The following is a 23,766-nucleotide window of genomic DNA, read 5'->3' on the forward strand; positions in this document are numbered from 1 at the left end:
CAAAGTAGTTTTCAGTTTGGGAAAGAAAGAAGTCTGCAGGGGCCAAGTCTGGAGAATTGGGTGCATGGGGCACAACAGAAGTTCGATTTTTTTACCAGATAACTTCTGACAAGGAGCGATGTGTGCGGTGGAACGTTGTCATGATGCAACATCCACGACTGATTCCCCCACAGTTCAGACCTCTTCCTCTTCTCTCAATCGTGTTATAATTCTCTGGTAGACTTCCTTCTTTACCATCTGACCAGGTGGTACAAATTCATCGTGCACAATGCCTTTCCAACCAAAAAAACAACCATCATCACCTTGATTTTTGACTGACTCATCCGTGCATTCTTTGGTTGAGGAGACCCTTTCCCCACCCATTGAGAAGACTGACTCTTCGTTTCCACATCGTATCCGTAAACCCATGTCTCATCTCCTGTTACGATGTTCTTGAGAAAGTTTTCGTCCGCATTTGCATTTGCAAGCAATTCACGACAGATTTGAACTGGATTCTGCTTCTGGTCATCTGTCAACAAACGCGGAACGAATTTTGCACTGACGCGATGCATGTCAAGTTTTTCAGACAGGATTTTACGGCAGGATCCTACACTTATGCCAACTTCTTCAGCAACCTCACGGACAGTTAAACGACGATTTCCACGAATCATGGCGCAAACAATCTCAACATTTTGGTCGTCTGTTGACGTGGAAGGTCGCCCAGCCCCTCGATCTTCGGGAATCTAACTCCTGCCCTCCTTAAAGCGCTTAAACCAATCATAGCACTGCGTTTGGCTCATGCAGTCATCCCTGTATGCTTGGTTAAGCATTTGGAATGTTTCTGTAAACGTTTTCCCAAGTTTTACGCAAAATTTCACATTCGCTTGTAGTTCCTCCAACTTTTTCATTGTTGCATTGTCACTAATCCGACGAGCGGCTTGTGCATGACCTCACTCAATTGGCTGCTACTCAACAACTAACGCATAGATCAGAACCCAATAAAAGGCAATTTCACCAAGATATGCCACTAGGTGCGCACAGTAGCCGGATCATGCCATCTGCAACCGTTGGCACGCTATTAAAAAAGTTTGGTCTTTTTTTTAACACAACTCGTATGTTGCCTTTCTACCACTAGGCAAATTGCAATAAATGCTGAATTATTCAGATGTGGATACAAAGCTGCATTTGACAAGTCTTAGAGATATTTCAAGTTCATGGAATACTTGGGCTCATACAAATTAAATGGAGGTTGACAGGTGCAATGAATGTAATGTGAAGCTTTGACAATTATTGGATTTTTGTAGCATATGGTTCAGACTTTAGGGTTATGTAGGTTGGGATGGTTATCCAAAGTCAGGGTTTGGCTGGTTTAAACCTAGTTGATTTTAATAGTTGTTTAATCCAAGGTAAGAAAAAAAAATCAAATATATATTTTTTTAACATTTTCATTTTAATCAACAGTGAAGTTAATATAACTAAAAGTTAACTTTAGCACATTAACTCTCATTGGATTGACAATGGGCCATTGTAGTTAAACATGTATTTGGGTGTTTCTTCAAGCACAGATTATTTATTTTGTCACTAACGGATCCTGTATATTTTGATTTCTGAAATATTACCAAATTTAGTACTTTTGTGAAGCTATTACATGATGGAAGGAAACAACCTAAATGATTTGATTAATAATATTTAAAAATGTATTTTATCACAAGTATAAACATTATACTAAGTTTAAAAAAAAAATATTAGTACTTTCAATACACAAATAACAAATTCTACAAAGGCACCAGGTTCGATCCCCAGCCAGTTCAAATCCGGGAACTTTTCTAACGTTGAAAGTGGCCCCGGCGCCCACCCAGCATCGAATAACATGGGTACCTGGGGGAAACCCTGGGGGGTAAAGGAGGTCAGGGGCGTTATGCTGATCACATCACCCCCACTCACAACTGGATCAAGAAAGTGTGGGGCGTTACCCCCTCACCCCCTATACATCTTCATGGTGTGGTGCTAGGCACAGGGGAGCACTTTACCTTTTTTTTTTTTTTACAAAGGAGAAAGTTGCATGTCAGAAATTACATTAAGACAGAGATCTTCGGCTGCAGACCAAGGAACCTAAAATTGATATTGTTCCTCATGAGTTCTTGAAACTCTGCTTTAACAAGGAACTCTGTGGACTATTTAAAACAGGACTTTTCCATAAAAGTATTGTCTCTACTGAGATTACACCTCCACATTTGGAAACAATTCACGAGACCATGTACTCAAGAACTCATAGTGTACTTCATTGAAGAAGGCTTACATATATAATGAGGTGTGGTCCATGAAAGGGACACACACCTTACTATGCATACACCAAGACAGCTGATTAGCTAATGAACATGCAATTGTGTTAGGTTAATGGCTAGGAGATGATAGAAGTAACATAGCTCTCCTCTACACAATGGAGAAAGGATAAATTGCAAAAGTTTCCGAGAGGTCTGAGAAACCACAGCTCATGAATGGTTAAAATGCAATAGTTCTTTTTACAGATTGAGTGTGATAAATTTGAAATAACATTACGAAAAAATTGTAACTTGCAATTTTCAATTTGGGGGGTGGTTTACTTGTATTTTTCAATACTGTATTTGCAAAATGCAAGTTAGTTGAGCATTTCAAGTGAGAATTAAGATGCTGTTGTATAAGCAATGATTATATTACATTACAAATAATTACTATTACCAATAAAAATGGTTCACATTCATAACTGATTTTTTATTCTCTTAATGTGATATTTTTGTCAGTTTTCAGAAACTTCTCAAATAAAAAAAACTTACTCCTTTTTATCAACAATTAAAGGTAAATAATAAACAGTAACTCACAGTCAGCGTCTAATGATGTTAGTTGCGATCACCATCAATGCAACTGCACAGGCCCTAACTGGATGAATAAAGTGGCAAGATATGGGTGCTGGCTGCAAGTGGAACACAGGCAAGAAGAAGGTTCCATGAAAATTCTCTTCTGGTGATGGAACCTCAACCTTCCAAACATACTAAAGTTGCTATTCTCTGAATGTTAGTGACAATGGTTTCACATTAGCATGCAATGATATAATAGGACATTATCCATTGTTTAGCACTAGACAATGGATAATGTCCCATTAACATTGCATGCTGAAGTCACCATAATACAAAAGTAAGCATTAATAGATAACCAAACAAATGAAATATTGATCTGAACTCCATAGTGTAGTTTTGCACATCCATTGACCTACTTCCACTTTTTAATTTGAATCCATTCACTCAAGCTAAGTGCATCTTCAGTGGTTGGAGAGTAAGGTCTTACAGTGTCACAGGTTCTGTTTTCCTTTCTTAAACAGTATTTTCTTTTGATGAATCGAATCACTTGATTGCTTTCACTTTTATGTATCATTCATTTAATATCACAACTGAGATGCAGGCATCCCTTCCCTGGTGCCATCTATGATCCAGTGTTTGGAAGTAAATGCATTGCAAGTGTAAGTTACTTTTTTTTTATTTGGTACCATAACTCATATTATGAAACTTTATTCTCCTTTTCACACCTTACATGTTGACCTAAATGTTCAACATCAGCTGACCACCCACCCTCTCGACAGGGGTGTGCTCACTCCCCTGGGCATATTGAGTGTTCACCACACGTAGTAATTATTATAGACCAACGTGCATGTCATACATCACCTCAGTAAGCTTTTTCTATCCACATCGTACCAAAACCATGCAAATAAAAAATGTAAGCGATGATGAACTGTATATTTAACATGCCCAAATGCTTACACATCAAACCCGTCACTCAGTTTATTATCTATGTAGGAGCTAAGTAATACTAATATTGTTCACCTTATGCCAAAGACATATACGCAAAACTGTTTTTTTTTTAAGAAAAAAATATGTAAAGCTCTAACTAACTAACTAACTAACTCCCTAGCCTTCTTAAACCCGAAGGTTCATGGCTGCAGCAACACAGGCCATGTAAAGCTCTACTTTTTAATTACTTTCAATCGGAACAACTTTTAATAAAAATGTAAGCTATTTAGAATTTGAAAAAATGATTCATGCTTTTGATGTACTAAATTATCAATTAACAACTTGAAAAATGCACTTACGTAAAACAACCAATGATGCACAGAGGAGGGGTTCAGAACAGAAGCGGCTTAACTCCACTTTTCATGGAAATTGCATCACATGTATAACTTAAAACTGTGCTGGCAGTGCTTTTGAAGTATCAACAGTGATAGAAGTAAGTATCTCCTAAGTTTCAAATTTCTGCTCATAGAGGCACCATCATGTTTGTGTTCCAAGTACTAAGTTATTTAAAATGTGCCTTTTTCTGAAAACTGTCTGGAATAGAGTTATGCCACTTGTGCTCTGAACTCCTCATATGTGCCTTTGGTATAAAGGTCACAACAGTGGCCTGTGACCAATTTCTCTCCTTAAAAGTGCTGAGACTCTCCATAGCAAACTCTGGACCCACATCCCAGATACTGGTGCCAACTCTAATCGATAAGACTACAGAGTAACTTTGAACTTTTCTTGTATTGTGTACAAGGACTAAAATTTATGATTAGATTAGATACAATTGATGAAAGGACACTGAGCCAAGCCATGGCTCAAAGTGGTACATGGTAGCATGACTGTGGGTGGACCACTCAATGCTTTCGACTAACCACAGAGTTGCAACGTACTCGTATAATGCTTTGTGGACCTCCTGGTAGCATAGCAGCTAATGTTGACTTTCGACTCCTGACGGAAGCATTGCACAAAGGTCCAGATCCAACTTGAAACCACAGCACAGTGGACCAGAATTCTAGATGGGGACAAAAAAAATCTAAATTCCTACTTCAAAGCAGAGCCTATAAGCATTTGTTTCCTGTAGAGCAATGATGAGACTGTCTCAAATCGCAAATAGTTCCATCCAGGTGTTAATAAATGAGGATTTAAGGTGGGCAAAGCCCATACATTTGCCAAATGCCATTTAACAGATGTCTCGTGCACAGTTTCACCAAGACTGGTGTTGAATTATCGAAACATTATCTGTGTGGGCTTCTGTTGCACATATTCTACATATTGTCAAGGTATGCACTTTCTATGCGAAGGGTATGAATTTATTTACTGTATTGTGGGGATTGTTATACATGCAGGTTCATACTCTGGTGTTTTCAGCTGAGTTAATATAGGCCACAGTCCTGATTAGTCTATCTGAGAATATAATGGACTAAAATCCATAGACTCGCAAAAGAGCAAGTTATAGGGATCAGACCACCCACCTCCTCCTTTTTCTCTTTATTCTTTTACTGAAGAAAATACAGCAACATAATTACTTTGCTACATATTCATAAAATTTCTTGCTGCACTTATGCTTAAAGTGAACATCAAGAAATATTCTGTAGATGTAAAGAATATATCAAGATAAAAATAGTGCAAGCAAATAGCACTTTCAGTAGTGAACAGTATCACACATCTTCTGCCTGTCACAGGAAAATTATGCTGTAACATGAGAAATGTGAATTCAGTGAATGAGAGTCACAGAGAAAAAGGAGCAATAAGAAGCATGTGTTAAATTCCCTGCTACATGCTGTACATGATATGATTCTCTTTCCGGAAAAAAAAAATGAAACGTCACATGCATTTCCTCCTCATCTTTGCAAACGGATGACCCATTTTGCATTACACAATCAATTTTTCCACACAACTGGTGCAAAATTATTGAAAAGTATGTATTTTGCACAATTTCCAGGGTTTCTTGGAAAGTGTGATGTGATATTTTGTAGACCCCACGAGATGCTTGAAATTTGTAGTAGAATTGGCTGGTATCAGTGATTAAATGCTTTCTGATACCAATCCACATTTTTCAGTATTGGCTCAGCCATAGAAAATACCTTTCAAGACGACACCTCACCAAGTATGCAAAATGCTAGACATTCCTTTTGATTTCAAGTAACATAAAATGTACCATTATGCAAAAATGCATACTTTTCATTTGTTTTGCACGAAAGTTAATTGTTGTAATTTTAATATTTTGATTATCACATACACAATGTCCAAGTATCAGTCACAGTAGGTATCAGTAAGAAATTTAATGCAAAAATTTGCCTTGCAGTGTTTCTAACATTGTTTTTTATTGTTACTTTACAGATATTGCAAAAATGCCTAGCAACAAATAGTGCACAAAAGACTAGGATATTTTTACCTTCAGGAACTATTTTTTTTCTTTTTACACAGAATGCACACAGTGGACATGTTTGTTGAATACATGTTTTCTTGTAAATTTCTTTTCACAATGGTGGCACGTATAGAGTTCACCTGAATGTTCATATCTATGCCGATTCAGATTGCTACTTGTAGAAAAACTTTTTCCACATGTGGAACACAAGTATTGCCGGTCAGATAAATGCAGTTTGCGATGCACATCCCTGTTGTACTTTGTGGTGTACCGTTTGCCACAAATGTTGCACTCAAAAGGGCGCTCCCCTGTGTGGACCCTGTAGTGAGCAATGTACGATTTCTTAAGACCAAATGCCTTTCCACATACATCACACATCAAAGATTTACTGTGTCTTTTCCTGTGAATATACATTGAATGTTTTGGTAACTTTTTTCCGCACACTTCACATTCACACATCAAGTTTTTACATTTGCACAACTTGCGTCTGGTATAGGTCACTTTGCAAGTCCTGCAAGTGTAGGTGGTTTCCTTATGGACTCTTTTCTGGTGAAGAACCATGTCCAACTCCCTCTTAAAGTTTCTTCCGCAAATATCACAACTGAAGGGATAGGCATCTGAGTGAATCGCTAAATGGTAATTAACCATGATTTTGCTGGCGAAAGTTCTACCGCACACCTCACATGCAAAACGTTTTTTCTCAGCATGAAGTCTTCTATGTCCCCAGAGAGACCTTCCATTCTCAAAGGACATTCCACAAACTTCACACATTACTTTCTCCTTAACATAGCCATCAGCGTGAACAGACATGTGTAAGTTGAAGGTGTGGCGATACTTGAAACCTTTCCCACACAGATCACAAAGATATGGTTTTGTGGAACTGTGTGATATCTTGTGGTAACACAACCTAGCATATGACTCAAACTTCTTATCACAAACAGTGCATCTGAAACCATCATGACTAGCTAGATGACCCTCAAGTCTTCTTTCATTGAAAAACCGTCTATTGCACTTTGTACACCAAAAGTCATGCCTTTTCTTTTCCACAGGATCTAGATTTGGGAAACTTCTCTTATGACTATGTAATTTCAGTTCCTCTTCTGAATTGCATAATACTCCACATTTATAACAAAAATGTGGTGTCGGAGCAATCTTATCCATAAGACGGTATTGGCAAGTGACGGATTGTAAGAATGTATCGGATGCATCCATTTTTTTAATTGAGTTAACGATCTGTTTTCTCACAGTGCTTTCAATGTCCTTAAACTCTTTAGGAATGGTACCTTCAAACTCCAAAGCATCTAAATCATCCATATTCGAAGCAGTAACTTCTACAGCAACTTCCGTGAATGTTTCCACCTTAATATCAGGGAGATCCGAGAGCAAATCCATTTTTGAAATGGATTCCACAGCTCCATTTTCCTTTGCAGAAACTCCTTCACTTTGGTCTGTTCGTGAATGATGACTAGATTCATGCTCCAATAACTTGTCTTTATCCACAAATATCTTCTTGCAAAACAAACACACGTAGGTGTCAACATAACCACTTTGCTCGGACACCATAGATGGAGAAATGTGGGAGGGATCCAGTGTAACCATTGGGAAATCACCATTTCCTTGCACAAACTCCTCATTACAAACTTTGTTTATGGTGTCACTCTCATGACCAGTTAGCAGAGGATGGCCATCTAGCCTGGGGGAGAGAAAATATGGATTACAAATTTTGAAGGCACTCATATTTCGTAACAGATTCAAGAAACAGGGTCCCCACTCAATTTGCAAAAACAAATTCCCTCACTTTTAAATAACTCTCTAGACTAGAATGACTTAAAATACTAATAAATAAATGTCATGCCTTCAACTTTGCATGTTAATCAAATTAATTAACTTTATTCAAATCTTTTGAAATTAAATTAAAATAGAACATTTACCAAATAAGAACAGTTTGGGATAAAAAATTGAAATATGTTTCCAGCAAAAGCAAAAAAAAAAAAAAAAAAAAAACTAAAGCAGCATTAATTGTATTATTCTGTAATATACAGGGTGAGTCAAAAGTCCCTGACCACCTCTTATAAAATGAAAGAGAGTGTAGATTGCAGCAATTGGTCATGGTAGTAATATGTTAGGCCTAGAGAGGAAACTTTTTGGTGCATGTCTAGGGTGACCAGACGTCCTTTTTTATCCGGACATGTCCTCCTTTTTAGGTGTCGGTCCGGCATCCGGGCAGATATTTTAGAAATTGGTAAATGTCCTCCTTTTTTGGAAAGAGGATAGCATTGACCATAGCAACTGTGCTGCATACAGAATGCTTCATTTGAAGCACGTTAAATATTCGAGCAATGCTCACCTAGCATCTGGGAGCTCAATACGATCACTTTCCCGACTGAGTTATTAGTGGGATGCGTATTTAAGGCACTAAAAACCTCTGAAATAGGCAGTCAAATAGGCACCAAAATGATGAAAATAGGCACTTAAAAGGCACCATAAAATTAAAAAAAGACATTAAAATAGGCAATGGATGTGAACTTATTTAAATATTCTTCTTACAATGGACAGTTATACTGTATTAGCACTTCAGTTTATACATAAAAGTGCACTAGCGATTAACATACTATAATACTCTTTTGATTGAAATTCACATTTGCGGGGAATCATCTGTTAAAATAATTGTCACAAAAAGAGCTTGTGCTAACGACTGTGCGGATTTGAACAAATGATGAATAAACAATTTGCACCATTGTAACAAAAACATATTTAAAACAATGTTCCAATTGAGACCATCAAATCTGGCGAATTCCAGATTTCAGTCAGTACAACATCAACAAAGCCTTACATCTTTCAATATAGAGAAAGCCAAATGCACGTAAGAAAAAGCTGAAGTATGGAAAAATTGCAGAATATCAATTTTTTGGCACGATTAAGCAAAATAGGCACTAACCATCAAAATAGGAATTTTAGGCACTATAAAAATGTGTTTTCGGAATAGAAACTCCATGAAACGAAGTTTAAAGTTTAAACATGAAAGTCTATGGTTTAGTACAAAGGAATAAAAAATGTAAATAGGCAAATTTCCGCACCCCAGTCAGTATTAAGTGCTGAGACTGCTGGAATGCACGTAGTCTGTACAGTTCCTCTTCGGTTGATTGATTTCGGTTTATTTTACTTTGCTTTTTTGCCACTTTTGGCTAATCGCGAAGTTGAGTATGAGTGATGATATGATGATTTTGGTGAAGGACACACATGCCCAGGCCGGAATTCGAAACCGAGGCCTCTGGCATTGTGGCACGGTTGCAAACCACTCCAATACAGAGGTCGGCCAGTTCCTTTTCGAGTTATACATACGTGATACAGAAATGCGTAGTGAGAATTTTGATTATTAAGTAATATTTACTTTCATGAAATAACAAAGTGAAAGAAAATATCCAGTTTTAAAGGATGGAAGAAACAAATATGGGGAAAAGTGTAAGGTGGTTGCTACTTTCCCCTGCTGTTGAAAGAGTGCTAGAAATGTTCGTGGCATTGAAATCATATTTCTATATTGATTAAATTATGAGTAATGGCAAATGTATAGCCATTTTTTGGGGTGTCCTCTTTTTTATGACTTTGTCCTCCTTTTTCGTCATGCTCTGTCCTCTTTTTTGAATGTGTGTCTGGTCATCCTATGCATGTCATGATAACGTCCGCCATCTTGGTGACCGCAATCTTGGACCCAACTTTATTTCTTTAAATGGGAAGGGGGGCATGTGGGGTATGGTTTTGGGCTAGAATTTCACCATGAATTCAGTCGTGAAGTCAGATTTATGAAAACTTTAATGATAAGGAAGTTATGGGCATAGAAAGTGATAATTACGTATTATTTGCAGGTGCTGAACCATGCCATTGACCAAGGTTGAACGAATCCAGATCATCAAGCTGTGGGGGATGGGGGGGGGGAGTGCCCGTGCTGTAGCTCGTGATTTCAACAAACGGAACGCTCAATGAAACCCAGTGTTTCACGTTACAGTGTCCCAATTGCTGACCAGGTTCAAAGAGAGCAGTACAGGCCATGATCTGGTAGACCCAGAACTATCACTGACGAAGGAACAGTTACGGCAGTGCTAGCATCGTTTGCCAAGTCTCCACAGCGCAGCACAAGTCGAATGTCTGTGCAATGTGGTGTCAGCCAGAGTTCCATTTGCAGGGTGTTAAAGATGGTTAAGTGTCACCCGTACAAGCTGCAGGATTCTGAATGCTTTTACAAAATTTCTTGACTTTTGCAGTACTTACAGGTCAGTGGGAACCCTGAGAAATAAACATTGAATTGATTGGTTGAATTAAGATTATGTTATGTAGCTTTTCTGCCACTTTTGGCTAATCGCAATGATGAGGATGAATGGTGATAAGATGAAATGGATGAAAGGACAATCAGCACAAACATAAATACAAAGCATACAGCACACAACCCTATAGAGGATTATACTGGCCGTAGATCCATATGCCAGAGCCTTGTTGGCCTGCAACATTGCAGTTACTGGGGTGTACTACATGGAAGAGAGCTGGACTTTTGGGAGCCTTCTGCAAAGGTCTCCCCTTACACCCCTCATGAACACTGAAGCTCAATAAACTGCACACACTAAGTTGGTTGTCAACAGTGTTTGTAATTAGCAGTAGCATGTCACAAAATGAGACTGATATTTATATTAATGCCCATCTTAATTCATTAGGTCACCAACTTTTGGCAATTATGCAGTTCTTATGCATAAAAATGACCTACCTACCTTTTTGTAAAAAAAAAATTTCAAATCTTTTATTTCATTAAGGCATTGATTGAATAACATAGCCAGATATCAAGCGCACCTGGTACTGTCCTGACACGACCAATGTTGCCTGCACACCTTGTAGGTCATAATTAACCCCATAAACCATTTTGTAATGCACAAAATGCATAAAAATTTATTGTTTTTTACCAATTTGATAAAAACCCACAGAGACCATTGATACACTTAAAAAATTATTGCAAGCTACTCCATAGCTATCTTTTATACATGTTTTCTTTATTTCAAACAAAAACTTTTTTTACACCTTAGTACCCCCCCCCCCCCTCTTTACTGAACATTCACATAGAGAACCATTTCCTTTAATGTTTAAAAAACATTCAAATACAAAGTCTATACCCAGTGCAAGGTTCATATGTCTATCCCTTTTGGTACAAAAGTTACATGTGTTCAAAGTCTCAGTTGCATGATTTTTTTAGACACCCTGTACCTACTACGAAGTTCTGCCATCTTAAATCACTTGCTAGCTTGGTAGCCAAATTAATTGGAGATTATTAGCAAGATACTGAAGAGCAGATATCATGACAGTGGAACTGGTAAAAAAAAAAAAGGTAAAGTGATCCCCTGTGCTTAGCACCACACTATGAAGGGGTGTGGGGGTAACACCCCACACTTTCTTGATCCGATCGTGAGTGTGGGTGATGTGATTAGCATCATGCCCCTGACCGCCTTTACTCCCCAGGGTTTCCCCCAGGTACCCATGTTATTCGACGCTAGGTGGGTGCCGGGGCCGCTTCCAACGTTTGAAAAGTTCCCAGATTTGAACCGGCCAGGGATAAAACCCGGGACCCTTTAGCATGGTAGTCAGACGCGTTACCGACTGTTCTTGTTTTTAACTATATATGGCTTCAGGTTTTTAAACGTTTATCATGTTTCAAATCCAATCTTCTTAAAGCTGATAATGAAGCAACAGGATGTAGTGGAAGCCAGAAAAAAATAAAGGTACATGCCAAAAGAGACCATTACTTGTATGTACATGTTAGCATGTAGTGGCATTTAAACATTATTTAAACAGACAGCACCAATTTAGCCATGCATACACTAATCACTACAGGCCTCCCCGATGGCACAGTGGTAGCATCGTTGCCTTGTAATCAAGGGGTCCCGGGTTCGATACCCGGTGGAGGCACATAGTGGTTCGGATACCACTTTAAACTGTAGGTCCAGTCCCGATTAGCCTTAGTGTGCACAAAGTGGACTTAAAACACCAACTCAAACTAAACCAAAATTAACCACAACACGATGGCAGTTAATGAAAAACTATATTTTTTCTCTGGGTCTTCAAGACAATGCTAAAGCTGGCAGTAGCCTCATTCAAAACATTGCTTCTATTTTGCATTTTAGGCTTCTTGGTAATTTTTTAGTACTTTTTGATATGTTTGTTGCATTTTTTAAAAATAATTTTTGAGGTATCGTCTTGCTTCTGTTTCGTGAATTTAGATCCTATTGCTACCATAACTTACATATTTATATTTCCTACCATTGTCTCTTTAGTAAGCATGGTGTTAATCGAAAATAGGTCAATAAAAAAAGCACATTTTTATTTTTAACTGAAATCTTTGGCAATGGATTAAATAATTAATTGTGGTAAATTTATTTTTCCTTCAGAAAATATAAAAACTTGGGTGAAGCATATTTTGAGGTTCCTTTGCTGGTTCCTTTAATCTGTGGTTTTAAAGCAAAATTTAGGTACAACAGTAAAAAAAGTTATAATCTGATGCAGGCGAAACACCTGTATTATCAGATTACTGTAATGTACACGGCCAATTCTGAAAGCAGGTGAATTACATTCAGAAAATCCTTGTGGTATATTTTATGTAACCTTGAAGTAAAAATGAAGAAAACTACATTTATACTGAATTTTTTTTCCCCTTTGCTTCAGTAGATTAAACCACCAAACTATATGTTTTATTGAATTATTTAATTACTCGCTTGTACTTTATGGGAAAAAAACCAAGAGCAAAAATTATTTTTAGGTCATTTTTTTCAAAAACACGAAATTTACTGAATTTAAAAAAAAATCAAGGTCATTATGTAGGTTATTTTTTAGATTTTTTTAAAGTCATCAACTTCCGAGCCCTACACATGACCTTAAAAAGTTATAATATGCATACATACCCATTGTTATTCCCAAACCTCAATGGGTCTGTTTCATTCATAAGGTCCTGTACAGATTGCTCCATACACATTTCACGTTGTAAATTTCTTGGTGTCTTTGACACTTTAGCCAAAACTATCTTGTATTTCTTTGGTTTCTTCTTCAGTGTCTGGAATGAAAAATGGAGCACACTCAATTACTAATTCCAGGAACTCTGGTACAGAACTCATCACGGGTAAAAAAAACTATTTTTTTTTTTTTTAATGTATCATATAGTAACTATACCATATTGATCTACAGAATTTTCTGCTTACATCCTGTACTATAATCAGATATCAATGAGTCCTTGCTCCTGCATTTAAAATTCAACACCAGGTTGTTAAAGGTGTAGGAATTTTAAATAAATTCAATTCCGGTCCAGGAGAGAAAATCAGCAAGCATAAATGGGTACTGGAATGTAAAGAAACTTTCTATCAGTAAAGTATTTCAATCCAGGAACCTTTTTTTCCAGATCAATTTAAATATGGTTCAGAAACCTTTTTTTCTGATCAGTTTAAATAGGGTCCAAGTTCTGTATTGAAATGAAAAAATATGCAAATTGGACCTAATTTTTATTTTAAAGGTTCTGGGACTGTTGCAGTAACCAATAAAACCCATTAGAATTTATGGGTTCCTGGACCTTTAACTTCCCTGCTCAAGATAACATGCCAATTTTCCATCAACTTTATAAGGATCAGAACTGTGTAGTTGCATTTTGAAACTTGTGATTAACAATTTCAAACACTACTATCCATTACAAGGAAACAACATAATACTACACAAAAATCAAAGCAGCAGCCTTCATAGCCCTGGCTATAACAACTCTTTTACGAAAGTGATTCCACAAATAAGTTTTGCATAGCGAGCATTCCACTGTAACAGATAGGACATGCAAACTACATTTTTGATATTAAAGTAACTATTCTACTGATAGTCAAGCAACATTTTTCTTACAGTTTCTGTGCAATGGAACATGAAACTTTACCCTGTTGATTAAACGTAACTACCCTCAAAATACTTTCCCAGAGTAACAACTATAAGTGAACACACTTGTGTCGTGGGTGGTACAGACGAAACACTGCCTCTTTACTTAATAGGGAATTTATTTTATTTTTTGTGAATTGTCAGGTGATGAAAAATAAATTATTTAAGAGAAAGACACAACGTAATTGACCTTTCAATATTCTACAGAAGGCTGACTGGGCTATATCCGATCGATTTGGCAATGCTGCTGCCACGTGTGTACTTGCGCCAGAACCTTGAAACCAGCCTTCAAACCAGTGTTGTGTCTGAGTTTGCAGTTGCCGGAGAGTCGTGTTCATGTTAGTGAATGCCACCAAAAATTAACCGTTATTGGGAAGGATACATCATGGCTCTCTTCCAGGCACATTTTTCATACAACCAAATACAGGAAAACCTCGTTAATACGATATTGGTTAATACGAAGTACCCTTTAATCCGAAGTTCTTCCCATTCCCCAGCTGATAAGATAGGATTTATAATGTATTTCAGTACGGATAAATCGAAATATGGATAATTTTTAATACGAAGTTGTTTACAAGACCCTTCTGCAAAACTGGTCTCGCTTAATTCGAAGCAGACACCTGTCTAAGCCGACAAGAGAAGATCGAATGTGGCGAGAGCTTGGACGTTATTTTAACTGGACCTTGACATGTTTCCTTGTCCTAAGAGCTGCTGACAACTCGAGGAAAGCAACCCGAAATGCCCGCTGGACATTGACATTGTTTGTCAATGTGCATGGCAGGTTAAGCTCTTTCCCCGCTGAATGCGCCATCTTGGAAATATTCACCAGTGCTAGATGAGAAATGCGAGATAAGATCGCAGGAATGTTCCAAAATATAAGATGCATGGCGCCTGGAAGTCTCACCCATCTGTCTAGCTCTGAGCTCAAGATTCAGCAATTTCCCGTGAGCGAGCAACTTTTGGTCTGGTAGCCGACAACTTCCGGTAACCATTTTAAGCACATAAAATCCAATGTTCATTCTGTCAGATTATCTCCCGTCTCTTGCTCTCTTGATTCTTCCAAGTTTCACTTCTTGCAATAAACGAGATTGTTTTTCTTTCCATAGGTCTCCGTGCAAACGGGTTTCTTATGAACTAAAATTGTAAGAATTTCATGGAAGAGCAACGACTTTGCACAATTAAAAGAAAATACAGATTTTTAAAAGAATTTTTGCCACAACATGCATTCCGTGCATAACCGGTTATATAACTAGGCAGGATAATTGGTGTTAACCGTCTCCTTGGAATCTTTGTGTCCGTGTAAGCTCAGTGTTCTCATTTTGTGTAACATATTTTACACTTTCTCTAAAACGTACAATATTATGATATAGTACATATAAAGCTTATTTTCTGAGCTACCACCAAGTATAAAACATCCGTTGTGGGGGTAATTTATACTCTACTTTATTTACACCTGTAAAACAGGCACCATCTTGAAAAGTTTGGATAACTCGAAGTCGTTTAATTCGAAGTTGACATTTTTTGGAGAATCCACCACCCCAAAGTGACATGGTTCAATGTGGCGCAGTCCACTGTCAGTGACATCATTTGTCGCAGTCTTGGCCTGCAGTGCGTACATAAGGGCCGGGTTCACAACCTCCTGCTGTGCCACATTGCAGAATGCAAGACCAACTGCCGCAAACTGTATGAAAGGCACTTGGCAGGGTCAAAATGGAAGACAGTTGTCACATTGGATGAGGCCTACATTTATCTCGCACATAATGGTAACATTAGGGCAATTACGTACCGTGACATCTCTGGCAAGAGATGTACCGACTTTTACCGAAAGAAAGTTTCCCACAGGGAATCATGATTGTTGCCGGATACGGTTACAAGAGAAAGTTAGAGATATGTAAGGTGGAGAAAAACATAAAAGTGATTGCTGCCTACTTCCACAAATCCATTATGGTCTCAATCTATCGGTCAGACATGCCTTGTTTGTACGAAGCCAACAAGAGCCAGGTGCAGATCTACATGGACAAAGCATCCAGCCACACCACTAGATCAGGGCATGGAGCGGAAAACAGGAATCCATGTTATTCCCTTTCATGACATTCCTGTCAAAAGCCCTGATGCCAGTCTCATGAATTTATGTGCATTTGGACTGTTAAAACAACATCTACAACGTTCCCCCCCCCCCCCCCCCATGCTCACTGGTCTATGGAAAGCCTGTAAGGAGGAATGGGATGGAATTCCTATGCATGTGTTCCAACATAGTTTGTTACAGAGGAAATTGTATAGTCCATAATGCTGGTGGTCCCATAGAACACAACCGGTGGTGGCAGCATGGCTTTTCATAGGGTAAATACACTTTACATATGAGTTGGATATAACCTGATCAACCTCTGTAATGGAGTTGAGGGATAAATGTAACAGTTAAAGGAGAAATTAATTGTCTTTTGGTGTCCCGGGTGGGACACAATACAAAACACAAGTAAATCAAAGCTAAAATAAATTAACAATGTGCAAAATACCTTCTAACTTAATTATGTATAATACTTGAATTTTTATGCAAATGACAAATTTAGATTGTTCACTTACAAGATAGGATAAAGTTACAGCATTGCATTTGATTTTAAAAATTGAGGTTCAGACGCACTTTCAAATGGAATGCCCCATAGTGATATTTTTCGAAAGTAGTGTACAAGTAGTGTACACATGTGGAAATTGTAGTCTGCAGTTAAAGGATATCCATCTGTCTCACTGACACCATGTGGTCTCCAAAGCCTATGGCATGCATGCACTGAAGTAGGAGAAAGAGCATGTTGAGTGTGTCCACTCCATAAAAGTTTGAGTCAGTATAGTGAACAGTGCGTTACAGATGTGGGAAATAGACAAAGTGATATGACAAAGCCCCATTCGACAAAAAGGCCACACGTGCACACTTCTGGTGTTATGCAAGTCCTCATACATTGGCAACAAAGGCACCCTTCCAGAAGGGTTCACTTAGGAGCATATGAACCACCCCCTTTACAGCTCTGATTTTGCACCCAAAGGTATCTCTCTTGTTCTCAGCTTTAAAATGGATCTATCTGGACTCTTTCACACCAGTAATACTGATGTGGGCATTGAATGTATCATTAGTACCTTTCTCCTAAGCAGGGGACTGAGTTTTATGTGAACGGCTTCTCCAAATAAATACAGGGACAAGTAAGTGCCTCACTGTTGGCAAAATCTATGTGGAAAAGTAAAAAAGCTGTGCACAGTGCGACTACTATGTCAGCAGGGAGGCTAGAATATATAGATAGAAAGGCAATAGATAATGTGCAATTAACACTACATGGTAATTGTAAAGAACTATTGCACTATTAGTCAGAAAATGTAGCAAGTATATGATTGTAATGAAATACAAGTAACACATACATAAAGACACAAAATAGCCTATTGCCATGAATCAACTTACTCTTAATTCCCTTTCACGTCTCCTTTGCCTATATTTGTCAAAATTGAACTCTTGTGGCTTGTATGTTTTAGCTGTCTTACTTCTGACCTCTTCTATGGCAACTGAGACTGGAGACAAAACGAGTGAAGATGCATCAATCTCCTGCTCCTCAAACACAGGGCCACTTGAAACAGTATCTGGAGGATTAGCAGTATTTTCCTGTAAATATACATATTATTTTTACTCATTTCACATGTTTGCTGATTAAAATATGTTTTGTTATTACAATTTTGCAATCACTGCAACAAATTGGACACATGTCTACATAATAAATACAGGTACTGGAAAGTTTCGTTCTGTCAAGATTGCGAAATTCTTTAAGATGTTCCAAACATCACTTTTCATGTTATTTCATGATATAGAAGGTAGGTTCGTTACTTGAAAATCATCTGCTGCTAGTAGACCTGAATATACCGTCACTTACTGGCATACAGGTGTAAGTATCAATTTTTCAAATCACTACCTGGTAAACTGGTATAAGTCACTGGAACCACCAATATGATTTTTCAGAAGCCATGTGTGTTTGTTTTAATTTACTTCATTCTTACAGTGAACAGAGAGTAGTTCAGAAAATACAATTGGGATAGAAAGTGATACAAGACGACATGAAAAGATCAGAGTCTTCACCAGGAAAATGTTTCTTAGTTTTGAGCAAATCGCCCATATGTAATGATATTTGGAGCACCTCCAAAGATTTGAATTCCAAAAGTATAAATAGACACACCAGTGTCAGATCTATAAACAGCAGCAAAAACCTCGCAGTGCAGAGGGGCAAGGGGGGGGGGGGGCAAGGGGCCCTTGCAGAAACGATACAAGATGTACAAAAAAAATGCAATTTATATTCACTGTCCAGCACAAGATTTAAATCTTGTTATTCCACTAGAGTGGCATCAAGGTACCAGTCCATACTCTCAGGCTTAAGTATGAAGAAAAATCAGTAATGTAATTATTGAGGCAAGTCATCTTGCAGAGGCAATGGAGTGCTTTGAGTTTGTGTTTTCACAGAGTTAAATCTGTCATCTCATCTCTACAGGGGACAGATACAGATCTAAAAAAAAAAAGGTTTTATCCACATTGGCATTAAGCAAAGAAAGGTTGGATGACCTTAGAAGTCTGTGGAGAAACGCTGCTTCAAATGGCTAGTAGATGGTCGTGATGCAATCCCATTCCCTCTCATGTATTCATTGGTCGAGGCCTCTTGACTCACTATTTGTAAGAGGGCTTGTTTGCTTGCTCCACAGATTCCTGAAACCGAGTATCCAAAATTTAAAAAGCACCTTGATGAGCTTACAGAAGACTATAGGTTCTCTGATAGTGAACATTTTTTTAAAAAAAAATATTTTATCAGTGGCATAGCATGACATTTTTACATAGTCATTGCATGACTTGCCAAATGTCAGGGTCGATCTTTCAACTGGAAAAAGGAGGGGGAGGAGGGTGCATAATATTTCTCTGCGTTAAACACCAAGGCCATTGCCTATGTCAAAGCTCACTGCATGGACCTTACGACTACAAAACACAAATTATGCTAACCGATACGATGATAATTATGAAATTTGATTAATTTGTATTCTTCCTGTACTTAAATATTTAACAAATAGGTACACATGTCAAAATTATGATACCAAATGTCTATTGTAAGGTAAATGTTTACAATTTCGTGACATCACATGTGAAAGGTTACCATTTCATGAATTTCTGTTCAAAGTATTATAAATATGATCTGATTCTATTCATATTCAACCTATAAGCTTCCATAGTTTTGTACTGAATAAAATTTATGCTCTCATCATTAACACTCATTGATTTGGCTGCAAGTAGTAAAAGATTAGAGAATGTCTACATAGATTGCATGTGGTATAGTTTACTATCTGATAAGATTAAGTGCCAACACACATTAAGTTCCTCATATTATGGCAAAGAATGTTACATGATATACGTACTTATTATATCCAGTGGTATATTATGATGTTAATTCTTGCCAATTTTCATAAGTTATCACTAGGGCTCGGAAGTTGAAGACCTATAAAAAGACCTTAAAATATATAAAAAAGGAACTAAAAACTGAAAAAAGGACGTATAAATGTGATCCGAATTAATTAATAACTTCAGTTTTAATTACATATTTAATGAATAAAAAAAATACAATATTCTGGTGGTATGGAACACAGTGCGAAAAAACTATATGAATGAAATGCATCTTCTTTCAGTCAAAAATGTTTTTCTCTCGTTTCAGGCATGGTTCAATTATATTTATTTATTTATTTACTACAGAAAGGATGTTTAAGAGGTGAAACTGATGATGATTCGAATTGAGAATGGGCTGTTAAAACATAGTTGAAAGAAGGTGAAGTTGCAAAAAAAAAAAAAAAAAAAAAAAAAAGCTGTTAAGACCTACAAAAAAAAGGCTAAAAAAGGACCAATAAGCCAAAAAACGTCGAAAAAGGCAAAAAAAGTACAAATAAAACTCACATTTTTCTGGCCTACAATGACCCAAAATGAACATATATTATGTTGGGCCTCATCTTCGGACACTAGGGAAAAAAAGGATTTTTCCTCAACTTCCGAGCCCTAGTTATCACACTAGCTCTTTCTATCACAGGTACTCTTTACTGTCTAACATTGTGAAAAAAAATTGGAATCCAAGAACATAGTCCTTGCATTTTTCTCAGACATACTGTTACATTTGTATGAACACAAGTAAATATCAGACCCTTTAACAACGGACCATGTTTGCTGGTGAACCCATGAACTATGGACATGTTTTCAGTGAGAAATTTAAACTTCCACATGCATTTAATAAAATTTTACATTTCTGGAACTTAAGAATGCTATAGTTACAAATTATACCTCGGTGTGTTCAGTACACACTGAGCTATAAGGCTGCAGTAGAAAAACAAATTTTCCCTAATCTGTTGGAAGAAGAAGGGAAAAAACCTTTCCTTTTCATGAAATATCAAATTCATCGGATCCCCATGCAGGTAATGCTGGGACCTGAAGGTACAAAATGGTACCTGCATATTGCCTGATGTGTTTTCCATTACCGTACAAAATTGTGCACTTATTGCTGATACTTCCAGAGCAAAAAAAAAATTTCCAATGTAGAGCGCACAAGTGCTTTTCCATGAGAAATTCGAAATTTGCCACACTGAAATTATTTTCTCTTAGCTCACGAACTAAGAAAGTTAGTTGGTGACCTCTATAAACACATGATGGAAGCAGCTAAAAATAGCATGGCTAAGGGAGGTATGGCTTACCGCTTCGACAAGTATTCCTTACATCCCCTTTGACATGATTGTGAAACACCAAAGACCTTCAAATGTCAGCTGCATCTTGCATCCATTGCTCGCCCACAGGGTAGCCCCCTGTGACTATTCTTCCCTTGCTGAACCCCCCCACCCCCACCCCCACACCTTTCCCCACACATTGGCACTGTTGTGTGAAAAGGAAAGCCAAAAGATCTTTTCAGTGTGCTTTTCCTTGGTAAAAGTGGTTTCCGAACTTCCAACACCAGAACTGAGAAAAAAGCGATGTTCTCAAAATCAATGAAATAGATCAAAAAATGCATTTAATTGTCAAGACTCCCCCCACCCCTTAAATATAGCAAGAATGAAATTAAACTTTCATGCAGAACTCAAAACATGCATCTGCAACCATTATCAGAGTCACAGTGTGTCCTAAAAGTCACATACTAAGAGGAAAAAGCTCCTTGTTCCATTATGGAACAAGCTGTAGACAGAAATACCTGTGGTTGCAGCCATAGTATAAGGGTTAAATAAAATGTACAACTCAATACCATTGTGTTACATAAAGGCATCATTACAAGTTGCTAATAAAACCACAGAGATGAGGTTATAAAGATTGATAATTGAGACTCATCTTTAAAGTGATACTGATTTGTAGGGATGGGCCGATATGAAATTTTGGCCGATACCGATACAGTACCGATATAAAATTTACCGATACCGATAACCGATATTCTACCGATCCGATATAAAATTAGAAATGGTCCTTGAAGACCCTGAAATTTTCATTGATCTCCGTAATAAATGTGGGTTTCGAGCTGATTGCAATGCAAAAGAAGTTTAATATTTAGACATTTACTTTTTCAGAAAGTAGGGCATGGAGATTATCCATAAAAATTACAATAAAATGGCAGAATTTTGCACTAAATTATAAGATATTTATCAATATATCGGATTGTAAAATAATCGGTAATTTTACCGATAAATCAATACACCGATATGCCTATATCTGCTGATACCGACAGAGTACCGATTAATCGGTCCCATCCCTACTGATTTGTAACACACTATACCACAGCAAACCTTGTTAGATTACACTTTTTCTTCATAACACCATACTCCACTTAGGGCAACCAAATGATGAACAAAATTCCCTTCAGACACAACTACGCTGACAGCATCAACGGAAAAGTTTGGCAGCAAGCAATCCCTATTGTGAAACATAATCTATCTAATTCTCTGTATATAAAAATAATTGCTGGGCATGCCATTAAAATTATGTTATGTTTCTTTATTGAACATGCTCGTATTCTCACTGTGCATGCTTAAATTGCAATGTACAAACCTGAGGGATGCTCTTCCCAAACAAAGTCCGTAGTTTTGTATCAGCTTCAAGACAAAATTCCACAAAATCATAGCACATGTTGAGCTTCTCAAGACAGGGGGGACATATATGTTGTGGAAGTTCATCACTGCATGATACCTGAAATGCACAAATACACACACTGAACAATTGTTAAAAATTTCCATGCTCTATAAAGATGTTATTGCGAGGTGTGTGCAGAGAAGAGGAACATGATGTTAAGAATCCAGAAAATTGTTTTCATACTTACAAATTTCAGATATCACAACATGGCAATATTAGTGAACAAAGACAGGGTTGGCTCTCATTTTCACAAAACAAATCCACGCTTGACTTTTCCAGACAATTTTAAAATACATTTCCAGACTGTTCTGTCATGCTTTAACATATTAATAAACAAGTTTTACAAAAACTTGTAGGAACAACCATGGTAAAATCTTACTTACTGTGTAGCGAGAAAATTAAATGATACAGCATGAAACAAATTAAAAACTTAGGTGCAGGCTTTCGACCCTGAGAAAAGGTTGAAAGCTTGGAACAAGTTTTTAATGTTTTGTGCTGCTTTTTTTCAATTCAGATTTAACAAGTTTTAAGTGTTAGCTTGAATTTGCTATTCAAGACAATCAAGTTTATTCACACTTCAAAATAAATGCAGAAACAAAAACATGTTTACATACAATGGGCATGCCGTATGCTCTAATAGTTTAAAAGTAGATATCTTAAATGGTTGTATGGAAAATGCATTACTTCCAAACATGCATGTTATTTTCCACAAGTTGTCCAACCAGAGAGAGCACTTGTAAGAAAGCAGTGAAAATGGAAAATTGTGAATCTTTTGCTGTCATCAAAATGAAAAACTTAAAACGGAAAGAAATTAATGAGGACCTGGCACAAAACTTAGAACACTCTGCTTCATCATATCCTATAGGATGATAGGCACCATGAGTTCAAATATGGCGGAGTCATGTAAAGATGCTCATGCAGGTGTGCCACCAGTGACAGTGACCATCCAAGCAAATGTTGACATTTATGACATGGTCACTGCAGACAGACGAGTCACCATCAGGTATTTAGCAGAGTTTACAGAGTTATCAATGGGCACGGTGCATAACATATTAGAGAAACATTTGACAAAAGTGTCAGCAAGATGGGTCTCCCGAAAACACACACTTGATCACAAGTGTAGCAGAATAACATGTTCAAGCTAACTTTTAGATATGTATGATGCAGATCCATAGGATTTTTTTAAATTCAAATATGTGATATGGGCAAACAAGGATCCACCACTTTGACCTGGAAACAAAACAAAACTTCATGCAACCTATCTCTTGCCCACCTAAAAGAAATTTCATGTTCAATCATCTGCCAGAAAGGTTATGATAACAGTGTTGTAGAATGCTATGTGGATTATTTCTCTTGTAGTCTATGGTTGTTACAAGCATAAAAACACAGTTTCTTCTTGTGACATTTCAGGAGAACACACAACTACCTTTATCAGACATTTATTTTCAGCTTGATTAAAGATACAGTTAAACAATGGTTAAAAAATGTTCACAAAGAAAAAGAATCAGTTATACAATGGAACT

The 23,766-nt window shown here is 37.3% G+C and overlaps 1 protein-coding gene across 1 annotated transcript in view; it reads right to left on the bottom strand.

Annotated features, from left to right (window-relative positions):
* Nucleotides 1-6,100: 6,100 nt before the first annotated feature.
* Nucleotides 6,101-23,766, bottom strand: part of LOC145985801 (uncharacterized) — a 65,013-nt gene continuing 47,347 nt past the window's right edge. Inside the window, exons 5-8 of the mRNA XM_083119887.1 lie at nt 22,163-22,300; nt 17,534-17,731; nt 13,089-13,237; nt 6,101-7,849 (exon numbers count right to left, since the gene is read on the bottom strand). Of these exons, the coding sequence (XP_082976013.1) occupies nt 6,208-7,849; nt 13,089-13,237; nt 17,534-17,731; nt 22,163-22,300 (2,127 nt within the window). The 3' untranslated portion in view covers nt 6,101-6,207. The remainder of the gene's footprint in view (nt 7,850-13,088; nt 13,238-17,533; nt 17,732-22,162; nt 22,301-23,766) is intronic.

This window comes from Lepisma saccharinum, chromosome 3, assembly GCF_977018435.1.
Source record: "Lepisma saccharinum chromosome 3, izLepSacc3.1, whole genome shotgun sequence".
Taxonomy (NCBI): Eukaryota; Metazoa; Arthropoda; class Insecta; order Zygentoma; family Lepismatidae; genus Lepisma; species Lepisma saccharinum.